The following is a 26,258-nucleotide window of genomic DNA, read 5'->3' as shown; positions in this document are numbered from 1 at the left end:
CTCTAAGGTGAAAGATGATGAGTTTTTCATTTTTGTGGCTGGTTGATAAGATAATTTTCTTAGGAACATGATTTCTTGCTTCTGAGACGTCAGTCAGCTTGTCTTTATGTGATTTTGCTGTACTTCTGAGGTAGTTCAGAAATCCTGATCTTTCTTGGTAACAGAAGTCTAAAGCACATGTCCTTTCTAATAGAAAGCCAGTAGTATGATCTTACATTCAAAGTACCAACTTTTAAAGAAGAAAATCAAGAGTAGAAAAATTTTACTTTGAAAAGTACCCGCTCTATTTATAAATAATAATAAATCAAGTGAAATTGTGAGGTAAATTCTAAAGAACTTTCAGAACTTTTTTAGGAAAAGGATGTGTTGGTTTTTTTCTTCATCCTTCAAAATCCTTTTCTTAAAAAGTCCATATTTGCCAGAAGTTTCTTTTTAAGTGCTATTTTTATCTAAAATCTTTAATGGCTTCCTATTTCAACCATGTCCAATATTAATTCTGTCTGCCGGTTCCCCCTGTTATTTCCCACTACTTCTCAATATACACGCTTCAGACTGGGCAGTCTCCAAGTCTACAGTGACTTCTTTTCTTATTTTACTTCTTATTTTAAAGGCTTTGGCTTTCTTAATTGAATCCTCATTCTTTGTCACTTAGCTTATTAAGCCCACGTTCTTCATGATCCTCACCGATTGGCTTCTCCTTTCATTTCTCTGAGGTCCACAACTATGTTCTTGGGAGATTGGAAGTTTTCTGTATTTTTTTAAATTTTAGTGTACATTTTGGTGATTATCTTAAAGTTACATAAGGATACTATGCCATGTCATTTTACAGGCTAACTTACGGCAGAGAACTGCTGTGTAAATTGTGTTCATACCAACTGAAACTGATGAAGATTTCATTGTAGTTTAGAGACATGCTGACAAATTGGGTTACTAGGTAGTACTTGGTAATTATGAAGTATTCTGAACTTTAAAAGCCTGTGCTGCTCAAGCATATTTATTGAATCCTATTTTCATCTGTATAGGGGCAGCAGATAACTCATAGTACAGTAGTTTCCATACAAGGAAAAATGTTTCTGTTTCAAGTTCTAGTATTTATCAGATGAGATACCCATTTGATTCAGATTTCAATTAACAATACTACATTGTTAACTTTTACTGGAATAAGATAGTTTTATAAAATTATCAACTGATATTTAAATTGTCATTCTTGGTTGCTCTTTGCAGAACTTAGGTTAATAATGAGACCTAATTTTCCTGAACCAACCTCAAAGTTAATGTTTTATGTAATTGTGAACAAGCGTTCTTCATATTGCTAGTATTAAAAACACAGAAAATTAAATCTAGACCTGGATATGAGGCTACAGCTTTATACAGTAAACCAAATATCAGCAATTTAGTTTTAGCAAACTTTAAATTAATATTGTTAATTTGAATTTTGTTGTTTTTAATATTTGTTTTTATTTTTTTTAAAAATTCACTTTCAGGGGAGTTCCCTGGTGGTTCAGTGGTTAGGATTCTCTGCTTTCACTGCCACGGGCCCAGGTTCAATCCCTGGTCTGGGAACTAAGATATCCCCTAAGCCGCACAACGTGGCCAGGAAAAAATATACACTATAAAAATTCACTTTGATTTAAAGTTAAGGGCTGTAACCATAAGGCATTTATTTTTATAAGTTTTATATTTGTAGGTATTTAAGTAACATGATAAAGCTAATTTAAGTGTTCACTGAGGGTCCCTGATATTGCAAAGAGAGCCCACTAATCTATGTCACATTGAGTTGTGCTTAATTCTTACCAAGCTTATTTTGAACTTAAAATTCTTGGGGTTTTGGTGAAGAAAACTGAGTTCACAAAATAAGTCATTATACAACTACTAGGATGATTTAAACCTTTAATTTCTACAAAGTGCCAGTGGACAATGAAGTGTAATAGAGGGCCAGAGAGCCCAGAGACTTGGCTTCTTACTAACTAGGCACGTGGCTTCATAAATTGTTTACTGTATGTTAGCCTTACTTCATTCTTTACAGCTGAGACCCTTCGTTGAACATTTTTATTTCTACTTGCCTGGGAAATATTAAAGTCTGAGATTGGGTGTGGTACTAATTCATTGTAATTGAAAGAAGTTACTTGACATATAAACCAAGCTTGTGCCTGTTTTAGAATTGGAATACAGAGTTTTATTATGAAAAGGTAGTTTATTCTTCTAAAAAATATTTACGCAATTGATTTTTTTTGGATGCTGTTTTGATTTAACTGGCAAATATATGGTTTCTCATGTAAAGGCATTTTGAGTTCTTTGCCTCAATGAATTGTTTATTTAATTTGTATCATTGAAGCATTTTATGTTGATGTACATTACTAGAAAAACCAGTGTGTAGCAACTTTATAGCCTGTCTTCTTTTCAACCAGTCTTTTATTACACCTTGCCCAGGGTTTAAAAGTTATTAATAGAATGTGGATAGTCATATAAATTTGTGGAACATATTTCTCATTGAGTACAGTAAGCTTCAACAAATTATTTCTGACAACCAGAAGGCTAACAAATTTGTTGCCAGTTTTGCTGAAAATCTTTAATACTCAGGTTTCTATAAGTGTTTAATGGTTTTTGTTGCTTTTAGAGTATGTAAATAGGTGGAAAGAAAAGCTTAGAATAGTGTCTTTTTCACCATTATTGATTTTGAGGAGGAGGAGAGAAGGGGTTAAATAGGAATAAAATGGGAATCGTTTTGAAAAATGTAAACTAATGACCGCCTAAAATTATAGTTTTGGTCATCACCTAGCTTTCACCAGCTCCCAAGTGTATCCCTGCTGTTAACAAGGAACAGCATATATCAGTATAGTAGAGGATTTCATAACATATTTTAGGCCTTTATTGTGTCAATCTAGTATAATAAAGCACTTTAAGGGACTTAAATCTATGGTGCCTAAAACAATGTAAAATAAAAGGTAAAAACCACTATTCATACAAAGCTTATGCTGCTAACCTTCCGTCATTATCTTGGGTATGTTGAGTAGATTTTATGATGGGATACTCTTCAGTGACCTCTGTAACAGGTGCCATGTATTTTTTAAATGAAAGGCTGTGGAAAAAAGCTTCTCTCCCCCACTCCCCCTGCACACACAGACACATACACCTTGACTTTTATTGCACGTGAAATATTATTTTTAATATTTAAGAAACTTAATCTACAACTAAAATTTAGTATGATGATGGCCCTTGTTTTATCTTGCCAGGCTTTCCAGGATCTTCCATGAATTTTTATATTTATGGGGTGCATCCCAGTAAAGGTTCAGAGCAGTGATCACCGGTAGGTTCCCTACCTCATGTACAGGGGAAATAACAGATTTGCTCATAACGGTGGCAGCAGTAATAGCTAACTGTTACTGTACTCTAAGGGAGCTGCAGAGTGCCGTACTTGCGTTCTTCCCCTTGATCCTCATAGCAGCACTGTGAGGTATAGATTCCATTTTGTCTTTTTTTTTTTCTTGTCTATGCATTTTTACAAACAAGGACACTGGTACTTAAAATACTAAGGTCTCTTTGACTCTAGGCTCATGCTGCTATATCATTCTGCCTCTCTAAGACTGTATAAGGATATTAGATCAAGGCCCTCCACAATATATGTAGCTCACTTAGAATACAACCTTAATGTCATTGAAATACATTGGTGACTGGGAAAGGGAAATCCCCTTGCTTTTTGCTTCAAAAGTATCTTTTCTAGAGTGTGCATTTATTCTGGTATATATCCTCAAGGAGTAGTTAGCTATTTTTTTTCCTTGTGGATGATATTGACTTAAATACTGTCTCTAAGTTATTGAGAATCAAAACTGGTGAAAAATAGTAATTTTGGTTTTAAAAAGTATAGCTGGTTATAAAGTAATAAAAAAGATTTTTGTGTTGTCATAAATTGATGCTAGAAACAGTTCCAAAGACGGAATAAAATGTTTTTCTAACCATCGGTAATACTAATGAGGTTGTCTCCTCTAGCATAAAGCAGTAGTTGCCTTCCTAAGGAATCACCCATTGTTAAAAAGCATGCAATAAAAATGGGGGGGGGGGGGGGGTTGGAGTTAGAAACTAGAAAGTTTCCTGTTTGCAAAGACAGTTATTTTTCTTGAATAATTTCAATGTAAAAATATTTGTTAGCTATAATTACATATGAAGTCTAAAACTCACTAGGCAGATTTACATCTACCTTGCTTAATCTTTTGCCTTTTCCTTATCATCATCAGCACTGCCACACAGTGCATCTTACATATTCTTATCACTCTTGTTGTGAGAAGTAAAACACAAAGTCACCCAATAAAGCAACTGTGTGGTATGTGCGGTTGATGTGGAAAATAAGACCATGCTCAGAATTTAAAATAAGGATTTATCCTTTACCAAGATTCTGGACTCAGAAAGGAAATGAAAGAGTTTCGCTAGATAACTGATGCTGTTCCTTAACATATCAGGCTCTTTGTAACACACGTGTACAAACTAAACTTCTCTCTGCTAGAATTGCTCTATTATCAGTAAAGGAGGAGATCTTGGACATTGAGATATGGGTGTCCTTTTGGGTTAACTTTTGTAGAGTGGTGCTAATATTCAGTCAGTTCTGTTGTAATAAATGCATTCCTGAAAATCACTGTGCTATGCAAAATTATGCAATAAGAACCTCAAGGTTTATGCAGAAAATAGGTAAATAGCACAACAGTCAAAAACTTCAGGGACTTCCCTGGCTGCCAGTGGTTTAGACTCTGCGCTCCCAATGCAGGGTACATGGGTTCAATCCCTGGTCAGGGAACTAAGATCCCGCATGCCTCATGGCACGGCCAAAAAAATCAAACAAATAAACTTCGTCAGTGACATAGTTTTATTAAAAGAACCTAATTTTATTAAAAACATAGAATAGTTTTATACATATTGAATGGTTGAGAAATACATAAATACAATAAATCTCTCGCTTTACCTTTAAAAAGACACGCTTGTTTCTGAGTGGAAGTGGGTATCAGCAGAGTTGCAGCTTGTAAATTATTATGAAGTGGTACAAGGAAGACTGTCTGAAATTGGAGGGAAAGTTGGACCACCAGGTGGGGATGGGTGTGGCTTATAACGCAGGTAGATGTTTGAGGTGTGTGTGTTTTATATATTCCTGTGTGGCTAAGTTCACCAGAATACAGTTGTCAGCATTGACCTAGTGTTTCTCACTGGTGAATCTGGTATAGACAAACACAAAATTCTCATTATGCTCAGACTGATACCTAATATATCAATTGTGTTGGAATTAATTCACATTTTTAAAACAAATGTTAAAGCAAAACTGACTATACTCTTAAAAAAGATAATGATGCTTACACAGTGAGTTGGTCCAAATATAGGAGTCTTACCTGTTTGCTAACTGCTTATGTGTGGAGGTGAGGAAAAGAAAAAAGTGGAAAATGACTTCAAAGTTTCTTGTTTGGGAAGCTGTGGAAAAGACACCAAAAATCTGGAGTGAATTCCCAGGATGGGCTAGGACTGAACACAACTCACTCTCTGGAGCTGGATGGGCTCACCTTCCCAGAGAGTTGGCCAAGTAAAGTGTGGATACTGAACAGGGGTGGGGCTCTGTTAGCAATGAAGAAGGGGAGAGGGATTTGGATAGACAGCTGCAGTATCTCCTAAACTTGCTTACTATGTTGAGTAAATTGAAAAGAAGTTCTAAGACTTTTGAGTTCATGAAAAGCCCAAAGATTAAAATAGATTGTTTTTCTGAAACCATTTTATTTTTCTGGCTGATAGGATTCTGCTCCTCCTATTCTGGGTCATCCTCTCATTCTGAATGTTTTCAAGTGACTATATGGAACAAGTTGGCCTTAAAATTCCTTACTTCTCCTCCAACTCTCTTCACCATTGCTTCACTTTAACAACTCATTCCTGAGGCTACTGCTTGTATTTTGCCCTTCAGAGTTTCATTTTAAACTCCAGGACTTCCTAGGTGGTGCAGTGGTAAAGAATCCGCCTGCTAATGCAGGGGACACAGGTTCAAGCCCTGCCCTGGGAAGATTCCACATGCCACGGAGCAACTAAACCCGTGTGCCACAACTATTGAGCCTGTGCTCTAGAGCCTGTGAGCCACAACTACTGAGCCCATGTGCCGCAACTATTGAAGCCCACGCACCTAGGGCCCGTGCTCCACAACAAGAGAAGCCACTACAATGAGGAGCCTGCGCACCACAATGAAGAGTAGGCCCCACTCACAGCAACTAGAGAAAGCCCGTCTGCAGCAATGAAGACCAATAAATAAATAAATAAAATTATTTTTAAAAAAATAAAATAATCTCCAGTACCCATTCTCTCTAACCATAATTTCCACCTTTGTACCTCTAATGCCTCCTAATCTTCTGTTGGACCTTATCCCGACTCCTAGTTTTTTTAATCAATCTCCCCATTTTCTCCTAGTTTTTTCTGACCCCTTTTGAGCTCACACAATGCCAGTTCCATTCCTATAACTACTTTCACTGCATCCTTATCCACTGTTCTCCATCTCTTTGTTTCTTTTGCCCTGCAGATACCCTGCTAAGTCCCTGCCCCATATACTCCTGATCCCATAGTCTAACACCAGGCTTAAAGAGTGTATTGTGTATTTGTGGTAGAACAATTGATTTTTATTCCTCAGCTGGGCCCAGTAGAATATATCCCATTTTATAATGAAAATAGAGGTTTATTGGCTGCCTCTTTTCATTGTTTCAATGAGCTCTTCAGAATCTCATTCCTCTTTATCCCTTAGCTTCTGAGTACAGTTATAATAAGAAAATAAAGATTTGGAAAATTCTATGAGTTTCATTGCTTTAATATATTATCAGCCTTCTATTATAATTAAAAACAGCATATGAACAGAACATATAAATTCTAGTGGATTCTGTTACTTAAAGCACAGGTCCTTATTTATAGATGTTTTTTGCTTACTTTAGAAATTGGAGAATCAGTGAAGCATGAGGTAATTCAAATGAATATTTAGTAACACATTCAGTTTGGGAGGCTAACTGTTTAGTTAGTAAGCCAGCTAACCAGTCTGCTAGAATCTTTGCTTTGGAAAATATCATAGCTAGAAATATGTTCAGGAAAAGGCCATTTCTTTTTTTTTTTTTTTTAGGAAAAGGCCATTTCTAATCCTCATTTAATTTTCATTCTGTCTTAGATCTATTTTTGTATTAAATGCATGTAATTATCTTTAGTACTATGGGAGTGCCTAAGGACTATTTATTCTCAAGGTGTTTCCATCTTGAATAGTGCAACCCAGAGAGACTGGATATTTAAAACATGTGAACTCCTACACAAAAAAGTGGGAGAAATAATGGTATTTATATGTTAATTCCATGAGGCCCTACATTTAACTCTATTCCCTCTGGCCATATACCAGGTGGGAAAAAGCAAGAACTCCACTATTAAAAATATCAAATCAGATAGTTCCAGCTGGGGTTTCCTAATCATTTAAAAGGCAAACTATGAGGTCACTTTTAATATCTTAAGTAGATAACTATCTTAGCATTTGCTTTTGATATTAAATCTGAGGTGCTTATCTTTGTCTTACTGACTGGATTGTACCACTAGCAGGTTCTAGCTTTTTAGTATTTTCCTTAAGAGCAACATTAAAGCTTAATATGGGGTCAGTTGTTTTCCCCAAATTATCTTTCCTAGGAATATCCAATTCATCAATATACTAATTCGAAAAGTTGACTCACTAATTGCATTTAAGTGCCACAGGACTCTTCAACGCATTACTTTAATCAATTTGTTGGAAGGATCAGTTTTCTCATGGTTGAATGCATATAGAAATGAAACAGCTAAATGAGTTACATAGGAAAGTTGGCACATCTCATTCCCTAGAGATCTTTAAGAATGATTCTTAATTGTGTATCCAAAATGGTTTGAGGTCTTTAAATGAAATTCGTCTGGGAGCAGAAAGATAGGATACCTATCCAGACCATTGTTTCTGGATCCCCATCTTATGTTGACATTAATGTTCTCATATTTAGTAGCTGGTGTTTGATCTGAGGCAAGAAGACATCCCTTTTTTTTCTTTTTTAAATTATTGTTTATTTAGTGCATTTAAAAACAATGGACAGAGTAGTTTGTGTTAGTTATGGTTGAATCTTGAAAAGACAAGTTTTTTTAAAGGCAGCCCTGTAGGCCTTCTTGTATTGACTGATATTAAGGACTATAGTGAATGTAAATGCAGGTTTTTTAAGTTTAAAATTAAAATTATAGTGACTTTGTGTAAAAGGCTACAGTTCGTTTGAAGAGTGGGTGTTAAAGTTAAAAAATCATATTTTGCTATTTATGCTTATGTAACACCTCTCACCCCCAGCATAGAGATGTCCGGATTCTGAATAAAAGGCTTATTCAGTCTGTAACATTTGTATATGTATATATTTTATTTTCTTTTTCTTCGTATTAGTCATTGTGGTTAGGTTATTTATTGGTAGCTGGTGAGTCACAAGTACGTTTCTCTTTCTCTAGTGAGTCACCTAGCTACCTACAAGTTTGTTTATTTTCCTTCCTTTCTAGATCTTTCACCTGAAAATAACTGTTTTACTTACTTGGTAGGTTAAATTTTCAGTCTGCACGTTAATTTTTAGAACTATAAATATCAAAATAATACGCAGAAGAAGGTTCATAGATTTAGAAAACTTTTATTTAGCACCTGCTCAGTCCAGACACTCTTCCGGACTCGGGTATTCAGTGACACGGTATATCACATAAGGAACTTAATTTGGGTAGAAGACAAAAATAAATAAATAACTGCATGCAGAGGCATGTTACAGGTCCTATGATGGAAGTATGTATATACATCATCTACAGTTGAGGCCTGAGGGTGGTGGGCATTTGGGTACCCCTTGAGCATCATGTGGATAAGTTGTGAACATAGGCCAGGTCATTATAATGTTCTGGATTGCAGCTCTATGAACAACTGTACCTAGGTGATTTATACCTCTTCGTTGGAATGAGATACTTATCTATTGGATCAGAAATAGAACTTCTGTATTTGGCCCTGCCCAGTTCAACATTTGTATTGAAAACTTTGATAAGTATGTGTTTTAAAAGTGGGTCTAAAATCTGGTGTCAGAAGTTCCTAGTTTATGGGATTAATTCTTCTAAGTTAAATATAACTGTAAATAATAACTTTATGCTGTTTTATACAAAGATTCTGATGAGTATATTTTGAGGCTGGCAACAACAGGACATCAAGATACATCAGTGTTAGCAGAGAAGGCAGTATGATTCTTGGGCATTTTGAAAACTGTTTGTGAAGGGCATGTTATTTCCAGTTTCTTTCACATAAGCTGCTAAAGAATCTGGCAGCTCATGAGCTTGTAAGAATGAGAATGCATTATTTCAAAGTGAGCTGATGTTGCATTCTGGAGTATTTTCAAAAACTCTCAATTCCTGCCTAAAACCTACCAGCAAACTAGGATTGTGATAGTAATGAATGATATGACGAAGAAAGTTTGACCAAGTTCATTTTTTCTTGTTCTGAATTTGCAATGTACATTCTTAACTCCTTTTTAAGAATGTTGGTGGATGGGTATGAAGATGCTAGAGGAACTTTGCTCAGAGTCTCACTGTAAGTGTCCCTTCACCTATATGTTGTAGAATTTCACATTGGTCACTGATCATATTTCTTTAGTAAGAATGTGTTCAAGTTACAACAATCTTTTAAAAAGATGATGCAGTTCTATATTTATTGTGCTGTGCCTGGTCCTAAGTGGAGCCAGTTAACAAGTTTCATATGTATTTTTCCAGTGTTAAATCTCACTCATTGTACCCTTTGGAAATTTCCTTCCATCCTGACAAACGAATAGAAGAGGTCATATATATTGCCTCCTTATCCTTGAGGTTTCATTATCTTTATGTTAAAAGTTGTGTATAATTGTTAAAATCTATAAAAGAATAAAAAGTGGATTTAAAATTAAAAAAAAAAAAGAATCTCAGGTTTTTTTTTCAACTATAAGATGGTACCTACCTTGTAGGCCTTTGTGAGGTTTAAATGAGATGACATATGTGTAAAGCACTTCACATAGAAACTGGAACATAAAAGGAAATTGCCAAAGTGACATGGGAATAATAATACTTTAGGTATTTATATATATTAAGATAATTTCATTTGAGCTGTAAAAATAAAACTGCTTCTTCAACCTTAAGTACAAAGAAAATGAACAAAACTACTGTAGAAGAATGACACAAAGTTTATGATATATTCCATATGAGAAGAACATGGAGGAGTATAGTAAATAGTGATTAGAGGAAGAGGGGGATTGGGTCTATGATGGCGAACTTAGAATTTTAAATTTACATGTTATTTAACATTGGAATTCTTAACAATAAAAAAGTATATTCTTTTATAATAAAAAATAAGTTTTTAAGATAATGTTTAAAAAACACTGTTTAAAAAATAATTTAAAAATATAAGAGCAAACCCTGCCATTTCCCATCCCTCACTGGTGAGGTGCGGTGTGAATTGGGGGTGATTCTCTGTTCTCCAAGAGGACCTGTCAGAGTCAGAACCTCACACTGGGACCCAGTGACAAGAAATGGGTGAAGTACTTCTTTCCCAGATCTATTTCTCCACCATTTATTTGCAAGATGATGACCTCTTTGACTATAGTCACAGACTGTTAAATTCTTTTTCACCTATAAATCAGCTAACTGCTCCAGCACCTTTTCTCAGTCATTGTGATTCTTATGCCCTATCCCAGTGTTCTCCAAAGTGTGATTTGCTCAAGATTACCCACTGAAGGAAAGAAAATCATTAAACGTCCATTTCTATCCTTTCCTTCCTTTCTTTTTTTATCTAAAAGTATAAGACAAAATTTGAGTTTTTCTAATAGTTAATTTATAGCTAAACACTGGGCCTATTACTTGGATTGCATCTCAGAAGGTCACATGTCACCTATAGCATGTGAGGTCTCTGAAGGAAGACTTCAGGAGTCCAGTAACACAAAGGAGCTAACACTGGTACCCCAACACTCTGATTCACTTTCAGCATATTGTAGCCAATTGCAGTTTTCTGTGCCTTGTTAATTGGTTTGGGGGGGATTATATTTATATTTTTTAAAATAATAAAGTGACCCTCAGGAAATGGACAAACAGCTTAAAAGGATTTCTACCAAGAGACTGTAGAGCGAAGATAAAACTTAAAACAGGGACTTCCCTGGTGGCGCAGTGGTTAAGAATCTGTCTGCCAACGCAGGGGACATGGGTTTGATCCCTAGCCTGAGAAGATCCCACATGCAGTGGAGCAACTAAGCCCGAGATGCACAACTGCTGAGCCCATGTGCCGCAGCTATTGAAGCCCATGCGTCTAGAGCCCGTGCTTCGCAACAAGAGAAGCCATAGCAATAAGAAGCCCCACGCACCACAACGAAGAGTAGTCCCCGCTCGTGGTAACTAGAGGAAAGCCTGCATGCAGCAGTGAAGACTCAGCGCAGCCAGTAAATAAATAAATAAATTTATTTTTTAAAAAAACTTAAAAGATAAGCACAAACAACAAAATGTTAATGCTGACACTTCTACTCATAGTGTGAGATCTTTGTATCAGCCACATTATGAAGTGTTTTTTTGGCTTGTTTTGTTTTTTTTATAATAATCCAGTCAGATCTGACAAGATTTCAGTACTCCCCTGGCTAGATTGAAATTAATCAGGAAAACTTGTGAAGTATGGATTTGCTATTGCTAATTATGGATCACCGTTGGTAATTATGACTTTCTCCCCAAGTTTATATTTGCCTAAACATACTACTTACATTTAGTATTACATGTATGTAATTTTATTTATTTTTTAAAGATTTATTATTTATTAATTTATTTTTGGCTGCATTGGGTCTTCATTGCTGCACGCCAGGTTTCTCTAGTTGTGGTGAGTGGGGGCTACTCTTCATTGTGGTGTGCAGGCTTCTTATTGTGGTGGCTTCTCTTGTTGCAGAACACAGACTCCGGGCACACAGGCTTCAGTAGTTGTGGCTTGTGGGCTCAGTAGTTGGGGCGCATGGGCTTAGCTGCTCCGAGGCATGTGGGATCTTCCCAGACCAGGGATCAAACCCGTGTCCCCTGCATAGGCAGACGGGTTCTTAACCACTACGCCACCAGGGAAGTCCCTATAATTTTAAATAAATAGCATGTATACATATTGGGATATGTACCCCTCATTTTTTTTTACTGGTAGAATAAATCACATTATCAAAAATGTTTGGAAATAGCCACTCAACCCTATAGTTGATTTATTAACTGTCTATAGCTATCATATTAAGCCTGTATATAAAGGTTAATGTCTGTCTTTTAACCCCAAATGTTCTCTTCTTTTTGAAACATGTTACTTCCTTGGACCTCTAATGCCATTCATTTAGGCTTTTTTTTGAAGTCCCTTCTCTCCCACCCAGGGTTCTATCAGGATCTTCAGCATTTCTGAAGGATAGTAAACAATAGGTGTGAGATTTGCCCCCCAAAAACTGATTTGTGTGACAAAACGAAGAAGTAATTCCAGATAAGTTGTTTTAAGATTGTTTTAGGCAGTGCTGATTTTGAAATGTGTTTATAATCCCTACCTCCTTCCCTTGAGCAGTCAGTTTGAAGAGGGCACTATTCACTTGAATGGATAAAATCTACTGTATATGATAAGAAATCAACCCTAATGTTTCATAGTCAAATTTTATGTATCTGCTTTCTTAAAATCTCTTTACAATGCATAATACCCACTGTAGGTTTGCAGTGTGTATGTGATGATATACAGCATTAAAGAATAAGACATTACTCAGTAGTGCATTATTTTAGACTGTGAAGCTTACTTCCTTCAAGTACTGAAACTATTTTGACAACTTTAACAAAATCTTTAAAGCCTATTTTATACATTCTTCCTTTTTGTTAATGACACAGGGCCATTATTGTGAACATCTATTACTGTGCTAGGTTATAATGTGTTGTTTGCCACTTTCATGTTTTTGTTTGTTTTCTGCTTTGTTTTTTGATATGTGTTCTTCATCAGTCAGCTGTTACTTAATACAACAGTTTTGCCTGCTTCTAATAGTTCCAACAGACTTTTAGTTAGTTGCTTCTTATGTAATGTAGAGATGAAAACTTATAATCAAGATTGATAGAACTACAGACAATGAAAGTATCTCTGTGGTTATTAGGGAGGGCCTAGATGGTAAACTGTATGGCACTCATATTGGAAAGATGGGATTTTATTCCTTCAGATAATTGAGTACTGTTGTTTTTTTCCCAAGTTGCATGCCTTATAATTGCTTGAGTTATTCATACATTATATCCTTTGTTTAAAAATTGAAAAAAACCCACAAACTTGATAGCCCACTTAAAATATTTTTATAAAATACTTTATATGAAGAATGGTGATTTGTACAATTTTCTTTTCCTAAAGACAGTTTAAGTTCAAAGTAAACTAATTAAATTGATAGTTCCTAATAGATGACATAAAATCTGTTGTGCCTATTAAGGCATTTTTAATATCGAGGCCCTACTAATTTTATTTGTAGAGTGATTCCTTATATACAGGGGTAAAGGGGTGGTTGAAAAATGAAAGAGGTATAAAAAAATGCTGTGACACAGTGTGTTTTGGGAGGTGTTGGTAATAATAAAAATAGTTGACTTAGCTCTTGAAAAGGTAGGTTTAATTTACTTCATCCATTTCGCCTATAATAAAGTAGTTCCCAGGAGTTCCTCTGCTTCCACCATGGATTTTTTTTTTCCTGCCATAGTCTCTATAAAACCCGAACACTTTTAGTTGCCTGTTAGACATAACAAGACATAGTGATATATTAGTTTCAGAATGTAAAGCAAACTTTAATAGGATCTTTTTATGGCAGCAGTCAAGCTATAGTCTATACACAATATAGTATTAAGCCATCTTAACACACAGTGTCAGTTAAAATCATGTTAGACTTTTTCTACAAAGTGGAATTTTATCCTTCTATTGGCAGTTAGCTTATTCAAGTATTCCAGTCCCTCTTGTATTGACTCTAATTATAGACACACATATACACATAAAACCTCATATATCCTTTTACTGGTTTTAACTAGCAAGTTCTAGTCTGATCGTTTTTCATAAATTTGACTCTTTTTTAGTTTTGTTTTAATGTTTCTTCTTCTGCATTCATTTGTGTCCACAAGTAAATAGGGATAGATAGATGTAGATGAGGAGATAGAGATAATAAAACTAAACTTATTTTACCAAGATCTAAGTCTGCTATTCTGTTAATAGTATATAGCTGCTAGCAATAAAAAGGGGAAATGCTGAGATTGGAAGGGCAAAAAAAAATTAATTGTAAAAATCTTTTATATCTAGTTACTCCTACCTTCTTTCTGATATATTCAGTAGACCAATTTGTGATAGCAGAAGTTTAGCTTTGGCCCTAGCTTAGAAATAGGTCAGATTTTCAGAAGTTCTTTTGTGAGTTGTTTGGTACTGGAAACAGTGTTTAAAATGGTAGTAGTTTTCTGGTCTATCAAGTATTTTAGCACATTATACTACTTAATGAACTAAAGGTAATCTTAGTTTCAGGTTTCAAGTTCTGGGTAAAAGGCGTCATCTGGTTACTTTTGAGAGAGAAAGAAGAGAAAATTTTGTTTTCTTTGATTGGACCTTTAGCTGGCCTTGGGCAGAATGTATTTGACCACATTCCCGCTTCTTTTTGGAAGGACACTCGCTTAGTGCTCTATCTGTAAGAGTAGATGTGTTTAACGTAAAGTTAGCTTGAAGAAAACTTCCTGATAATGGCAAGCCTCCTACTAGGGAGTTGAAGAGGGTGAGGTAAGAGAACCAAGTGGGCCAGGGACATAGGGGACTGTCTCAGGTTGGGGCTCTAGTTGGGGCAGGTAAGGTTACTCCATGAAGCAATACACTGATCAGTAAGGGAGAGAAAACCTTCCTCATAGAAACATGTGAGGTAAGCAACAGAATTCTCACGAGGTCTGAATTATATACTCAGGTATCAAGTATGCCCATGCAAACAGATGAAGCAGTGGTAGGTGGCAGCCCCATTGAAGAAAGATTCAGCGACCCTAGATTTCCAGTATTAGAAAGCCCTTTTGTCAATAAACCGAAGCCTCTTGATCTCTTCACGTCTCAGAGGAGTCTTATTTTAGTTCACCAGCTACCTCTTTTACCATAGTAAATTTTGAGTTTCTTGAGTACACAAGATTTTTAGCTAGATACCAGGTGATAGGTCTAGTGCAGGAGATTTATGAGAGTCCAAGAGATATGTGTACTGTTGATTTTTTTTAAGGTAGTTGGTAACAGACATTATAGAATTTGAGGCAGTGTAGTAAAGTGAAGTGAAACTTTTTCTGTCTTCACCACTTTTCACCTCTTATCTTCATTATGATCTTTTTCCAGCCCAGTGTTTGCTGAAGTGGATTGTAGTGTTCTCCTGTGTAAAATAAATGTTAGATTTCTGGAATCTTGTCAAATAGCACCACAACTACTAAGGACCCAGTTCCTTATCAGAATGAACAGACTTTTTCTTATGAAAGTTAAATCTTGTTGTTTTGCTTTGTTTAGATGATGGTCATCCATCTTGCAGGGTTTTGAGTAGGGACTTGAGCCATGAGACTGTAATATAAAAGTTAACTGGGGCTTATGACAGCAGATAAACAGGGAGTCCAGGACAGATTTTCCTAATCCATTTCTGCCCTTTCTGTTATGCCTCTGGAAATCCACAGTCTCCCAGTTGTCACTTTGGCGTTTTTCTTCCTTTCTTCTCTTTTCAACTCACTTCTGCAGCTCCAGTTACCACCTGAGAGTTTTAATGAATAGTTTTATGTCAGGAATTGCCTTTGGCCAGTTGAGCTGCCATCATACTGACAGCACTCTCCGAGATCTGAAAGTTGAATCTTATCCTTTTCCACAAATGTACAATGACACAAATAATGAATTATCTCAGAATTTGAGTATCTGATGTTCAGAATTCAAGTTCGTTATAGAATTACACTGCTCAGGAGATGCATTTATTTTACTCTTGGTATATATTAAGCTTCATATAGACATTCTTAAATAGAATTACGCAATCCAATAGGATATCTGTCACAAATGCAATGACAGTGTATACTCAGAAACAATAGGCATTTTAGCACCCTAATGTCCTCTTATTACCTTGAAATCTTTTCAGTTGACCTTCTTCTGTTATTTAATTTCACTACATACCAGTAATTGCATTTATTGAAGCCTATGTTTCTCCTTATAGGAAATGCTGATCTTAGTAAATTTCAGCTATGGGCCAGGAAATGTTCTTTAATAAATAATCGAAAGACTTTTTCACAGTTCAGTGCTGGTCCTGTTACCTCTTACGCCTAGAGTATTTTATAATGGTAACTAAATTATGGAATCTGGAAAATCATCTTGTTAAGAAATCTCACAAGGTGTGCTACTTAGTAGCTTATTGTAAAAAGGTTAAAGAGACTGGCTTTATCTCAAGTGGCTTACTGTGTTAAAGAAGAGTTTAATATATTCAGCTTTACTGTTGAAACACCAGGTGAATTCTGACATCTCTGATGAGATGGTTAAAGTTGGGAACTTTTTTCTTTTGACAGCGTCAACAAAGAGAGCATTGTAGATGTGGAAGGTGTTGTGAGAAAAGTGAATCAGAAAATTGGAAGCTGTACACAGCAAGATGTAGAGTTACATGTTCAAAAGGTAATTTTTTTTACAATGTAAAATTGTATACAGAAATAGATTTGAGCTAGTTCTTACATAACTATTACAAGTCTATATGTTAATAATTAGATTTGATATAAAATATTGAGATTTATAATTTAATTACTGACTTAATTAGCTTTTGTTATATAACAGACCACCTCAGTACTCAGTGGCTTATAACAACAAACATTCATTTGCTCATGATTCTGTGTGCAGTAAGGGAATTGGGGTTAGCCTATCTGAGATGGCTTATCTGCGCTGTATGACATCGCCTGGGTTCGCTGATACTTCTGGGACATCTCTCCCTGTGGCCTCTCCTCATCCAGCAGGCAGGCCCAGGCTTGTCGACATGGTACATCTACCGTAGTCACAAACAGAAAAGTAAAAAACACATCTAAAAAGCTTTATTCACTATTATGAACCTATTTCACTGTGAACTTTCTTTTAATGATGTACTTCTGAAGGTTGATTAGTTATACTAACTTTTTTTTTGAATTAATAAATGAATTTATTGATGATCTTAAATTCAGTATAAAAATTGCTTTTCTTATATCAACAATAAGGAGAAAAATGAAATCGTACTAACTCTTAATCATTATATTTCCTTATAATCACTGTATTTCTAATATTTTACAGTATAAAGAAGTCAAAAGAGACAATACTGTATTGGTCTTACATTCTAGCAATAACTTTTTCATACAAGATTTATCCCACATCTCTTTTCTTAGACATAAAAACTAAAATACTCACTATCATTGGCTTTTAAAATCTTATAAGTGCACTCACATATGTTTAGTACTATTGAAATAACGCTGCAGTTTCGAACCTGCAGTCTCAGATCCAGGCCTGGTTTATATCTACAGTATTCATCATTGAATATCTCTTATGGAGTAGTCCTTTCCCACCCTCACCTGTGTGTGTGTGTGTGTGTGTGTGCGCATGTGTGTGTTTGAGTATATGTGGATTGAACAGACAGACAGATACAGAAAGACAGATTCATCCATACAGACTACTTTAGGAGTAAGGTTGTATTTAATTGAAATTGATTGTCATGGAATTCTGAAAGACTTCGAAAATCTTGTATTTTTTACTGACCTAACTTGCCAAATTATTTTGTTCTCTTTGTGTAAGTCTTACATCCAACTAACCCCACCAGGAAGTCTATAACCTAGTAAAGGCAAACTGACCTAAAGTAATGCTGACCAAAACAACAACACAGTAACAACAAAAAACCCCTATCTTCCAAATAACATATTTTTCAATACTTGAATAAATAAGATTTTAATGAGTAGAGCAAGTAAATGTATTTCTAAAATATTCTAATTATCTAGTATTTGGTTAATAAACGTTAAATATAAAGCCTAAAGAGCTTACAAATTTTGCCTCAAAAATAATTATAAAGTATCTCACAAAGCATAAAATATTGTATACTAAATGGAATTTTATAATAAGCAGTGACTCTCTTTTATCATTTATTTATTCAGCCAGCAGTTACTGAGTATATTCTTTGTGCCAAGCACTATGTGAAGTTCTGGGGATGAAAGCGTGCACAGCCTAATGAAGGAGATGATGAATTTCTACTAGTTAGAAAAATGAAAGAGGTAGCTGTCCAGTTCTCCAGCTTTGCATTGGAGATCAGGTTTCTGTTAACTCATCAAAGGGAAGCGCAACAACTTGAGTATAGGAGGTGGTGACAAATAATTCTATTTTAATACTATGAAGAGGACTGGAGTATCCTTCTGGTACTTCTTGAAGTGTCTGAGCTGAATGCTAAATGTGATTTACAAACTGGAAGAATATAATTTCCTTTCTGAAATTAACTAAATAAGGTCTATTTCCCTCTTGTGCTTTAGCAGAGTTTCCAGGCATAGTTGAGAATAACTAATAGGGTAACATGTTTTTTAACAGTGGTTAAAAAAAACTCAAGCTCAGTCTTTATGACCTAACTGCTTTTTAGCACTAAATATGCAGTTAGTGTAAGTGAATATTGAGAGATTTTAACACTGTAAAGGAACACCTACAGCGGCTCCCAACCAGGAGAGCAACAGGAAATGAGATATAACATACTTGATGAAAGAAGTCAGTGAAGGGATATTCACTTAGAAAATGAATGAGGAAAAGAAGAAAACGTACAGCAGAGTTAGCTGAGCTGACTTTGGTTCTAGGTGTAGAAATGGCCAGATGCTGTTAACAATTATAACTTAGTTGTTAATGGCTCCTTCAGATGAGCAGAGTGTTTTATTCATTATTCCATTTGATTCTTACCACAGACCTTATTTTACAGAAGCATATTGAAGCTCTAGGTAAAGTGATTTGCCTAACAACAGCTTTTATGTGACAGAGACCTTAAGCCAGACCCCTGAACTCCAGTTATTACTTATTTACCACATTGGTATGCACCTTAGAGATTACAAAGTATTTGTACATATATTATCTTATTTGACTATTCCTACAACCCAGGGATGTACACAATAAATATTATTATCCCTATTTTATAGGCAAAAAAACATAAAACATGCACCATCTTGTTTGATTTTAGCAAGTAGTTTCAGTTAAAGATGTATGCAAACATTGTTTCTCATGTTAAGTCAACTGTAGATTTTTTTTAAACAAAAGATAGCAGGTTTTGTGTGTTTCTTGATATTTTTGGTAATCTCTCACTTTCAGATTTATGTGATCAGTTCAGCTGAACCCCGCCTGCCCCTGCAGCTGGACGATGCCGTTCGTCCTGAGATGGAAGGAGAAGAGGTGAAAATTATACTTTTGAAATAACGTGCTTCCTCTGTATGTTTAGTCTGCAAAACATTGAAAACTTGATGTCCTGCTTTTGCAGGAAGAGTACCTATGAATTGATTTGAGCTTCACTTATTTAAACGTACTCTTACATTAACAATTCTCATACTTTCTGGTTTCAGGATTCCTTTACATTCTTAAAAATAATTGAGCCCACAAGCTTTGGTTTTTGTAGGTAAACCTGTCAATATTTACAGTATTAGAAGTTAAAACAAAATTTTTAATATTTGTGACATTAAAAATAATAATATAATTAGATTATGTGTCTGTGTATTCCTATATAGATAATAAAAACAGCAATAACATTTTATGAAAAGTATTTTTGGAAACAAAAAATTTAGTGTCAAGAGTGACATTGTGTTACGTGTCTACAGTCTGGGCTCAATACACAACAATTAGATTTTCATATCTGCCTCTGCGTTATTCTGTTGTGATAGCACACATCATGACGCCTTTGGAAAACTTCTCAATATAGTCAGGAAAAATGAGAGTGAAAAGGTATTATTATGAAAAATAGATTTGACTTAACAGATTTTCTGAAAGTGTCTTGGGTACCTTCACTGGTGCCCTGAACATACTTTGAGAACATACTTTGTTCTATGTCAGCTTTTATCTGTTCCTTCAATCTTCAACTAGCAAGTAAAATCCAGGGATCAATGAAGGTGCCAGTTGTTAATTATCCTGATATCCCAATAATGAGTCAAGGGTTTGGAGGGGTGAGAGGCAGAAAAAAAAGCATTAACCTCAGTTCATTCTCATTTCTCTTCTTTCCAGCTCTTTCTTTTAACAGTAACTTCTCTGTGACTCCACTTCTTGTAGCTTGGATCTTTGATTGGGGGCGGGGGGGGGGGGGCGTGTAATATGAACACACCTATTCTCACTTAAAAATTAACATAACTTCTACAAGTGGTGTTTGTGTCCTTAAAAAAATTAGTAAAATGTTTTTTCCGTCTTTTTTTTAGGAAGGAAGAGCTACTGTTAACCAGGATACAAGATTAGACAACAGAGTCATTGATCTTAGGGTATGCCTCATTTGTTTCTTTAGTGACACAATTGTGCTGAAATCAGAGTAGGCAAGGATACCATACCTGACTCAGTTTATAGAACTAATTGGCATTTGCCTATATGTAATATGATAATAAAAGAGGTAATTTACCTTTCTGACTGACCCCTCCCCTAAAAAGAATTGCAGGCAACAAGGGCAGTCGAGTAATAGTTCACAAGATAACTGACTTGCTTCATGTTAAAATGGCAAAGGAACATGAAGTTAATAAATGGGTTTGCTTCCAGGTAGTCCCTGTTTCAAACAAGGTAGTCAGCAAGTGAAAACATGAAAGAAGCTATGTGCACATTTTAGAAAGACCAGGTGGAGATCCGTAGTTAATACCTCAACCCTTTGCATTTGATCTGAGCACGGAGTTAATTATAATAATAAAGAAGTAGCTGGCCCTGGTGGTTGATATAGTAATCTCATAGGTCTTTCTGTTTCCCTTTCTAGTTTGGTTGCAAGTGAAAGAGTTTGGTGGTTTCATCATTGTAGTAAAACCAATGTCATCTCTCTTTCTTAATGTTTGACCACATCTTCCTCCTTTACTTAAATAATCTACCTAAAGCTTAAATGCTTTGTCACCTTAAGAGTTATTTCCAACTTTTCTGCCCTTATTGTACACCCATGTTTCCCCTGATTATTTGCTTTTTGTCTGCTTTTACCTTTTCCATTTTAATTTATAGTATATAGAAAAGGCTAGCAATAATCAAAAGTCCTCTTGGTACTGTCTAGAAACCTCAGATTTTTCATAATTTGGGCCACAGTACTTAAACATCCTACTGTATTTGCTGTTTGTTCACACAAGTTATTGGTTGTGCCTCTAGAATTTGGCCTGAAGAGTATTTTTCTTTGACCCACATCATTTCTTTTTTAATTTAAATTCATTGCTATCATTGAAAAACAGAGGGTTTTCACATTAAATCTAGATGGCTTTGCTTAAAAAGTTGGAGGTTAACCCATCAATACTGGGCCCATGTAGCAAGATTAGCTAGTACTCTAGACGGGGCATTCTGTTCTCTACCATGCCCTGCACCACCCAGGGAAGTACCATTCATTCATTCCATTTGTTATTTGTCTGGCCCTTGTAAGCATTCACTTTTTTAACCCCTACTTTAACTTTACATTTTGGGAAGCATTCTATACATTAGTAACTTGAAATCTTTTACACACCCTAGATTTTGTCTAATTTAACTCCAAACCAGTTTTTTTATAGACTCTCAGTTTAGCAAAGTCAAGAAGAGTTGGAAAAGGGAGTCCAACTCGAGGATGGAAGATGCCTTAGAGGACTGGGGCAGGGAGGGTGGGGGGGACTCGAGGGGGGGGGGGCGTCAAGGAAGGGAGGGAATATGGGGATATGTGTATAAAAACAGTTGATTGAACCTGGTGTACCCCCAAAAAAATAAAATAAAATAATAAAAAAAAAAAAAAGAAGAGTTGGAGAGGTTGGAAATAAAAGGCAAAATTGTCATTCTCCTATCTATAATATGAAAAATTTCAAGACATATCCTTACACTGATTATCATGTAACCTGACTTTTCTCTCATATAATGAATTGTTCTCTCTGTGAAGTTTCCAGGCAGGTTGCCTGATTAGAAAATACTCCATCTCAGTTAATATGTCAGATTGATTTAATTAGATTTTATTATTGTCTTATAGACATCAACTAGTCAGGCAGTCTTCCGTCTCCAGTCTGGCATCTGCCATCTTTTCCGAGAAACTTTAATTAACAAGGGTTTTGTGGAGATCCAAACTCCTAAAATTATCTCAGGTATGCTTTAAGATATTTCTCTTAATTTTTTAAAATAAATTGCTTTCCCCCAAGTAGCTTCATATTAGGTTTTTGGTTTGGGGGGTGTTTTTGTTTTGTTTTGTTTTGTTTGTTTTTTGTTTTTTTTCAGTTTGAGAATCCAAGTGTCCCTTGAGTTTATTGCCACGAGACTGTTTTCAAGACTGTGCTGTAGAGCAGCAATCACATATCACTAACACCAGTAGTACTAAATCCCCTTATATCAGGAGTTATTATGTGATAAGATTATAAAATGAGGCAGTAACACATGAAGCAAGATTTTTGTTAGTATATGGTATACCAGAAGCTACTTTCATTATGTAGGTTTCTTTCTAATTGGTATTGCAATTTTGTTTTATATAAACTACATTGTAAAATTACTAAATACTACAGATGGGAAAATCTCATTAATTCTCATTCTTACATGAGAAACTTATCTTAATCATTTTTAACCATTTAACCTTTTTAGAGTTACTTAACACTAAAAAGTATGTTATAATTTAATTATAAAATTAAAAATTGAACATTGCATTATTGATAATTGGAAAATTATTAAGAATATCATATCTTTTTTCCTTTAAAAAACTGTTTTAAACTCCCAAGTAGCTTTAATAGATTTGAAATTGATGCAGAAACAGAACATATATATTCCAAAGAACTAAAATGGAGGTATAGCCAAAGATGTAAGTTTGTCCTAAATATAAACTGTTTAGAATCAGGTGTAAGACATATATAGATTATGGTTTCTCTGGAATTCTTGATTTTCCAGTTTGATTTTGTTTGTTTGTTTTGTGGGTTTTTTTAGTGAAGTACTTGAATCAAAAGTATAAACTGTTTTTACTAGAAGTTTGCACTGATTAAGCCTACAAGTAGTTATAACATAAATGTTTACATTTCAGCTGCCAGTGAAGGAGGAGCCAATGTATTTACTGTGTCATATTTTAAAAATAATGCATATCTGGCTCAGTCTCCACAGCTGTACAAGCAAATGTGTATTTGTGCTGACTTTGAGAAGGTTTTCTGTGTTGGACCAGGTAAGGTTTTTAGCAGTTACGGTTTTCTCAGAATTCATTTATTGTACCTTAGTAGTGATTTTAGAAACATATTTTATATGCAAACATTTTGAAAGCTTAAATCCCTTTATATGCTGACTACATAAATACTAGACTTTGAGGTAAAAATGACCATGTACTTAGGTAGACATTTCAAAAAAAAATTGTATGCTCAGTAGTTCTTTAAACAGTTAAGCATTATTCATGTAGACGGAATCATAACCATTTTATATTCCTATAGAGGAATGCTGAAGAAAAAGTTTATCTTAGGAATATCTCATTTTAATCTTTGAAAATATACACCCTTTGAAATATACCTGAATATATTATTTTACTATATACTTAAGTGTAATTAGAACAGAATTAGCTCCCATTTGGACTGTCCTTTCAACTGTCCATCAACACTAAAGAACAAGTAGTCGCAGTCTCCTAGATAATATATTTTGTTGTCCTTGATAGCCCCTTTACTACTGTTGTAAGTTTACAAATGTGCCACTGTTTACTTTGCTACCGATTTTATTCCAAAGCTATTTTGTTTTACTTTTACTATTTGTACTGTTCTTAGTATTGATAATATGCTAAAGTCCATTAGAAATTACTACAAATGTCTGATATTTAATAGGTTATAGTAACATGTTTTTTAAGATATAGTTGCTACAATCAAACATGGACACATAGTCATGTGGCAGCTTCTTTCATGAAGCTAATTATAAGCAAAAATCAGCTTCATTCTTTAAAACTTACCAAATTATTTTATATAAATAACTTTTTGATAGCTTAATAAAAAATAAATACTCGTTAATAGGGAACCTGGCAAGATCATTAAGTTTCTTAATTTTCTGAATTTATTAAACAGTTATATGTTAGACACCTGCTGCATATACAGCCTTGCTCTTGGTCCCATGTACATAAAAGAAGAATCAAGCAGCACTTCCCAAATGTTAATGTGCACGTGAATCACCTGGGGACCTTGGTAAAATGCAAATTCTGACCAGTAGGTCTGGGGTGAGACTTGAGATTCTGCAGTTCTCACAAGCTCCCAGGTACTGCTGATGCTGCTGATTTGCAGACAGACCATACTTTGAGCGACAAGAGAATAAACATTGTCCCTGCTTCCAAGACAGAATAAGACATGCATACATACAGCAGTCGCAGGGAGTAATCAAGTCATTTTCACAGCAGATAGTCAGATTGTGCTGTACAATCAGCAGATTGGTGTTAATTATATAGTATAGATAGTGTAGAAAAAGAGAGAAGGTGGAATTTGCTAGAGTCACCATACAAGAGAATTCATACTGAAGTGGGCTCTAAGGACAATGTGGGAGGTATAGACAACGGAGACGGCATTCTAGTCAGAGGAAGCAGGATGAGTAAAGAGCATGGGAGAAAATAAAAATAAGACTAGTTATATTAAGAAATGGGAAATATAGGGTAGGACTAAATTATGAAAGCATAAAGGTTTTAGACATTTTGTCATTTTATGTCTTATTGTGGTAGTCATTTGGGAACCATTGTAAGTTACTGAGCAAGGCTCTGTTATAGGAATATCAATCTTGCAGTGATATGAAAAGTGGAGCAGAGCTAGAGTCAGGAAGACTAGAAAGGAGGAAAGTGCAGTGAGGATAATAACTGGACTGAGGTAATGGCTGGAGTGTGTATAACATTACTTCACTTGCACAGATTTCATTTAGCTTGAGTCCAGTTTTAATAAAATTGAGAACTCACTATATTGAATCTATTTTAATTATTGAGAAGGCACTTCAGGATCTTGCATTCCCTCGGGATTTTCATGAGCCTCATTTATTAATTTACATTTGTTACAGTTTTTACGTGACTGTAGGAATTTGTAATGAACTTGCCATCCATGAGAATGCTGAAACAGATGGCTTATCGAAGATTTTTCCAACCCTATAATGATAATGAAAATAGTGCCATTGGAGTACTAGTAAATAGAATTTGATATTTGAATCCCAATTTCTCCAAAATTTAAAACACTATTTCCTGTGCATTTCTTTTATTAATGTTACAGTATTCAGAGCTGAAGACTCTAATACCCACAGACATCTGACTGAATTTGTTGGTTTGGATATTGAAATGGCTTTTAATTACCATTACCATGAAGTTGTGGAAGAAATTGCCGACACTTTAGTACAAATATTCAAAGGACTTCAAAAAAGGTAAAATATATATATATATTTTATAGCTTTAGATGGATATAATTTTCAAATCAGTTTAAGTTCTTCAAAATAAAGCAATTCTTGAAACATGTAAACTAAGTTTTTATTGGGGGAAAGAAAAAAGATTTGCCAGTTAGATGATCAGTTAATTAGTGGAAAAATCCGCGGAATAGCACTTCTGAATCCTAGTCAGTTGGGACTGCAGCTAGTTAATCTTTGTGGGGAAGTCTACCAAATTGTGAACAGCCTAACTATATTTGTTTTTTCCTCTATGTTGACATCCTGAATTTCTCAGAAATAGAGTGTATGTTACTTTTATAGCAGTTTATTATTTGGGAGGTAGTGTCAAGCAGTAGTTCAGAGCTTGGATTCAGCTAGATCCAGGTTGTAGGATCAAATCCCAGCTCTACTGTTATCTCTATGGGCATTGTGCAGGGTACGTAACTCTGTGCCTCAGTTTCCTCTGCTGTTATAAGCGAAGATAATATTACTACTTAACTAGAGGTAAAGAATCCTATTAGTTTTTCAGTTTCTTATCTTTACTGAATCTGTGTAAATTAAGCCTGTGTCAGGAATGTTTAAATCTTAGATCAGTGTATATTTACAATGAGTGGTCAGTACAGATTAGAAGCTAGTTAGTATACTGAAGGGATTTTCAGTTTATTTGGGCCTGGTGAATTGACACATTTATAGAAAATTATTAGGCATGTTTTGGGTGTTCAGAAAGTTGAAT

General features: G+C 35.1%; 1 protein-coding gene across 1 annotated transcript in view; it reads left to right on the top strand.

Annotated features, from left to right (window-relative positions):
* The window catches only part of DARS1 (aspartyl-tRNA synthetase 1), a 66,800-nt gene that overhangs the window by 20,344 nt on the left and 20,198 nt on the right, over positions 1-26,258 (top strand). The window contains exons 5-10 of the mRNA XM_057744765.1: positions 16,564-16,666; positions 19,337-19,417; positions 20,425-20,484; positions 22,167-22,278; positions 23,196-23,330; positions 25,378-25,525. Of these exons, the coding sequence (XP_057600748.1) occupies positions 16,564-16,666; positions 19,337-19,417; positions 20,425-20,484; positions 22,167-22,278; positions 23,196-23,330; positions 25,378-25,525 (639 nt within the window). The remainder of the gene's footprint in view (positions 1-16,563; positions 16,667-19,336; positions 19,418-20,424; positions 20,485-22,166; positions 22,279-23,195; positions 23,331-25,377; positions 25,526-26,258) is intronic.

This window comes from Hippopotamus amphibius, chromosome 8 (genome assembly GCF_030028045.1).
Source record: "Hippopotamus amphibius kiboko isolate mHipAmp2 chromosome 8, mHipAmp2.hap2, whole genome shotgun sequence".
Taxonomy (NCBI): domain Eukaryota; kingdom Metazoa; phylum Chordata; class Mammalia; order Artiodactyla; family Hippopotamidae; genus Hippopotamus; species Hippopotamus amphibius.
The sequence above is the reverse complement of the archived record's forward strand: the minus strand, read 5'-3'. Positions and strand labels throughout refer to the sequence as shown.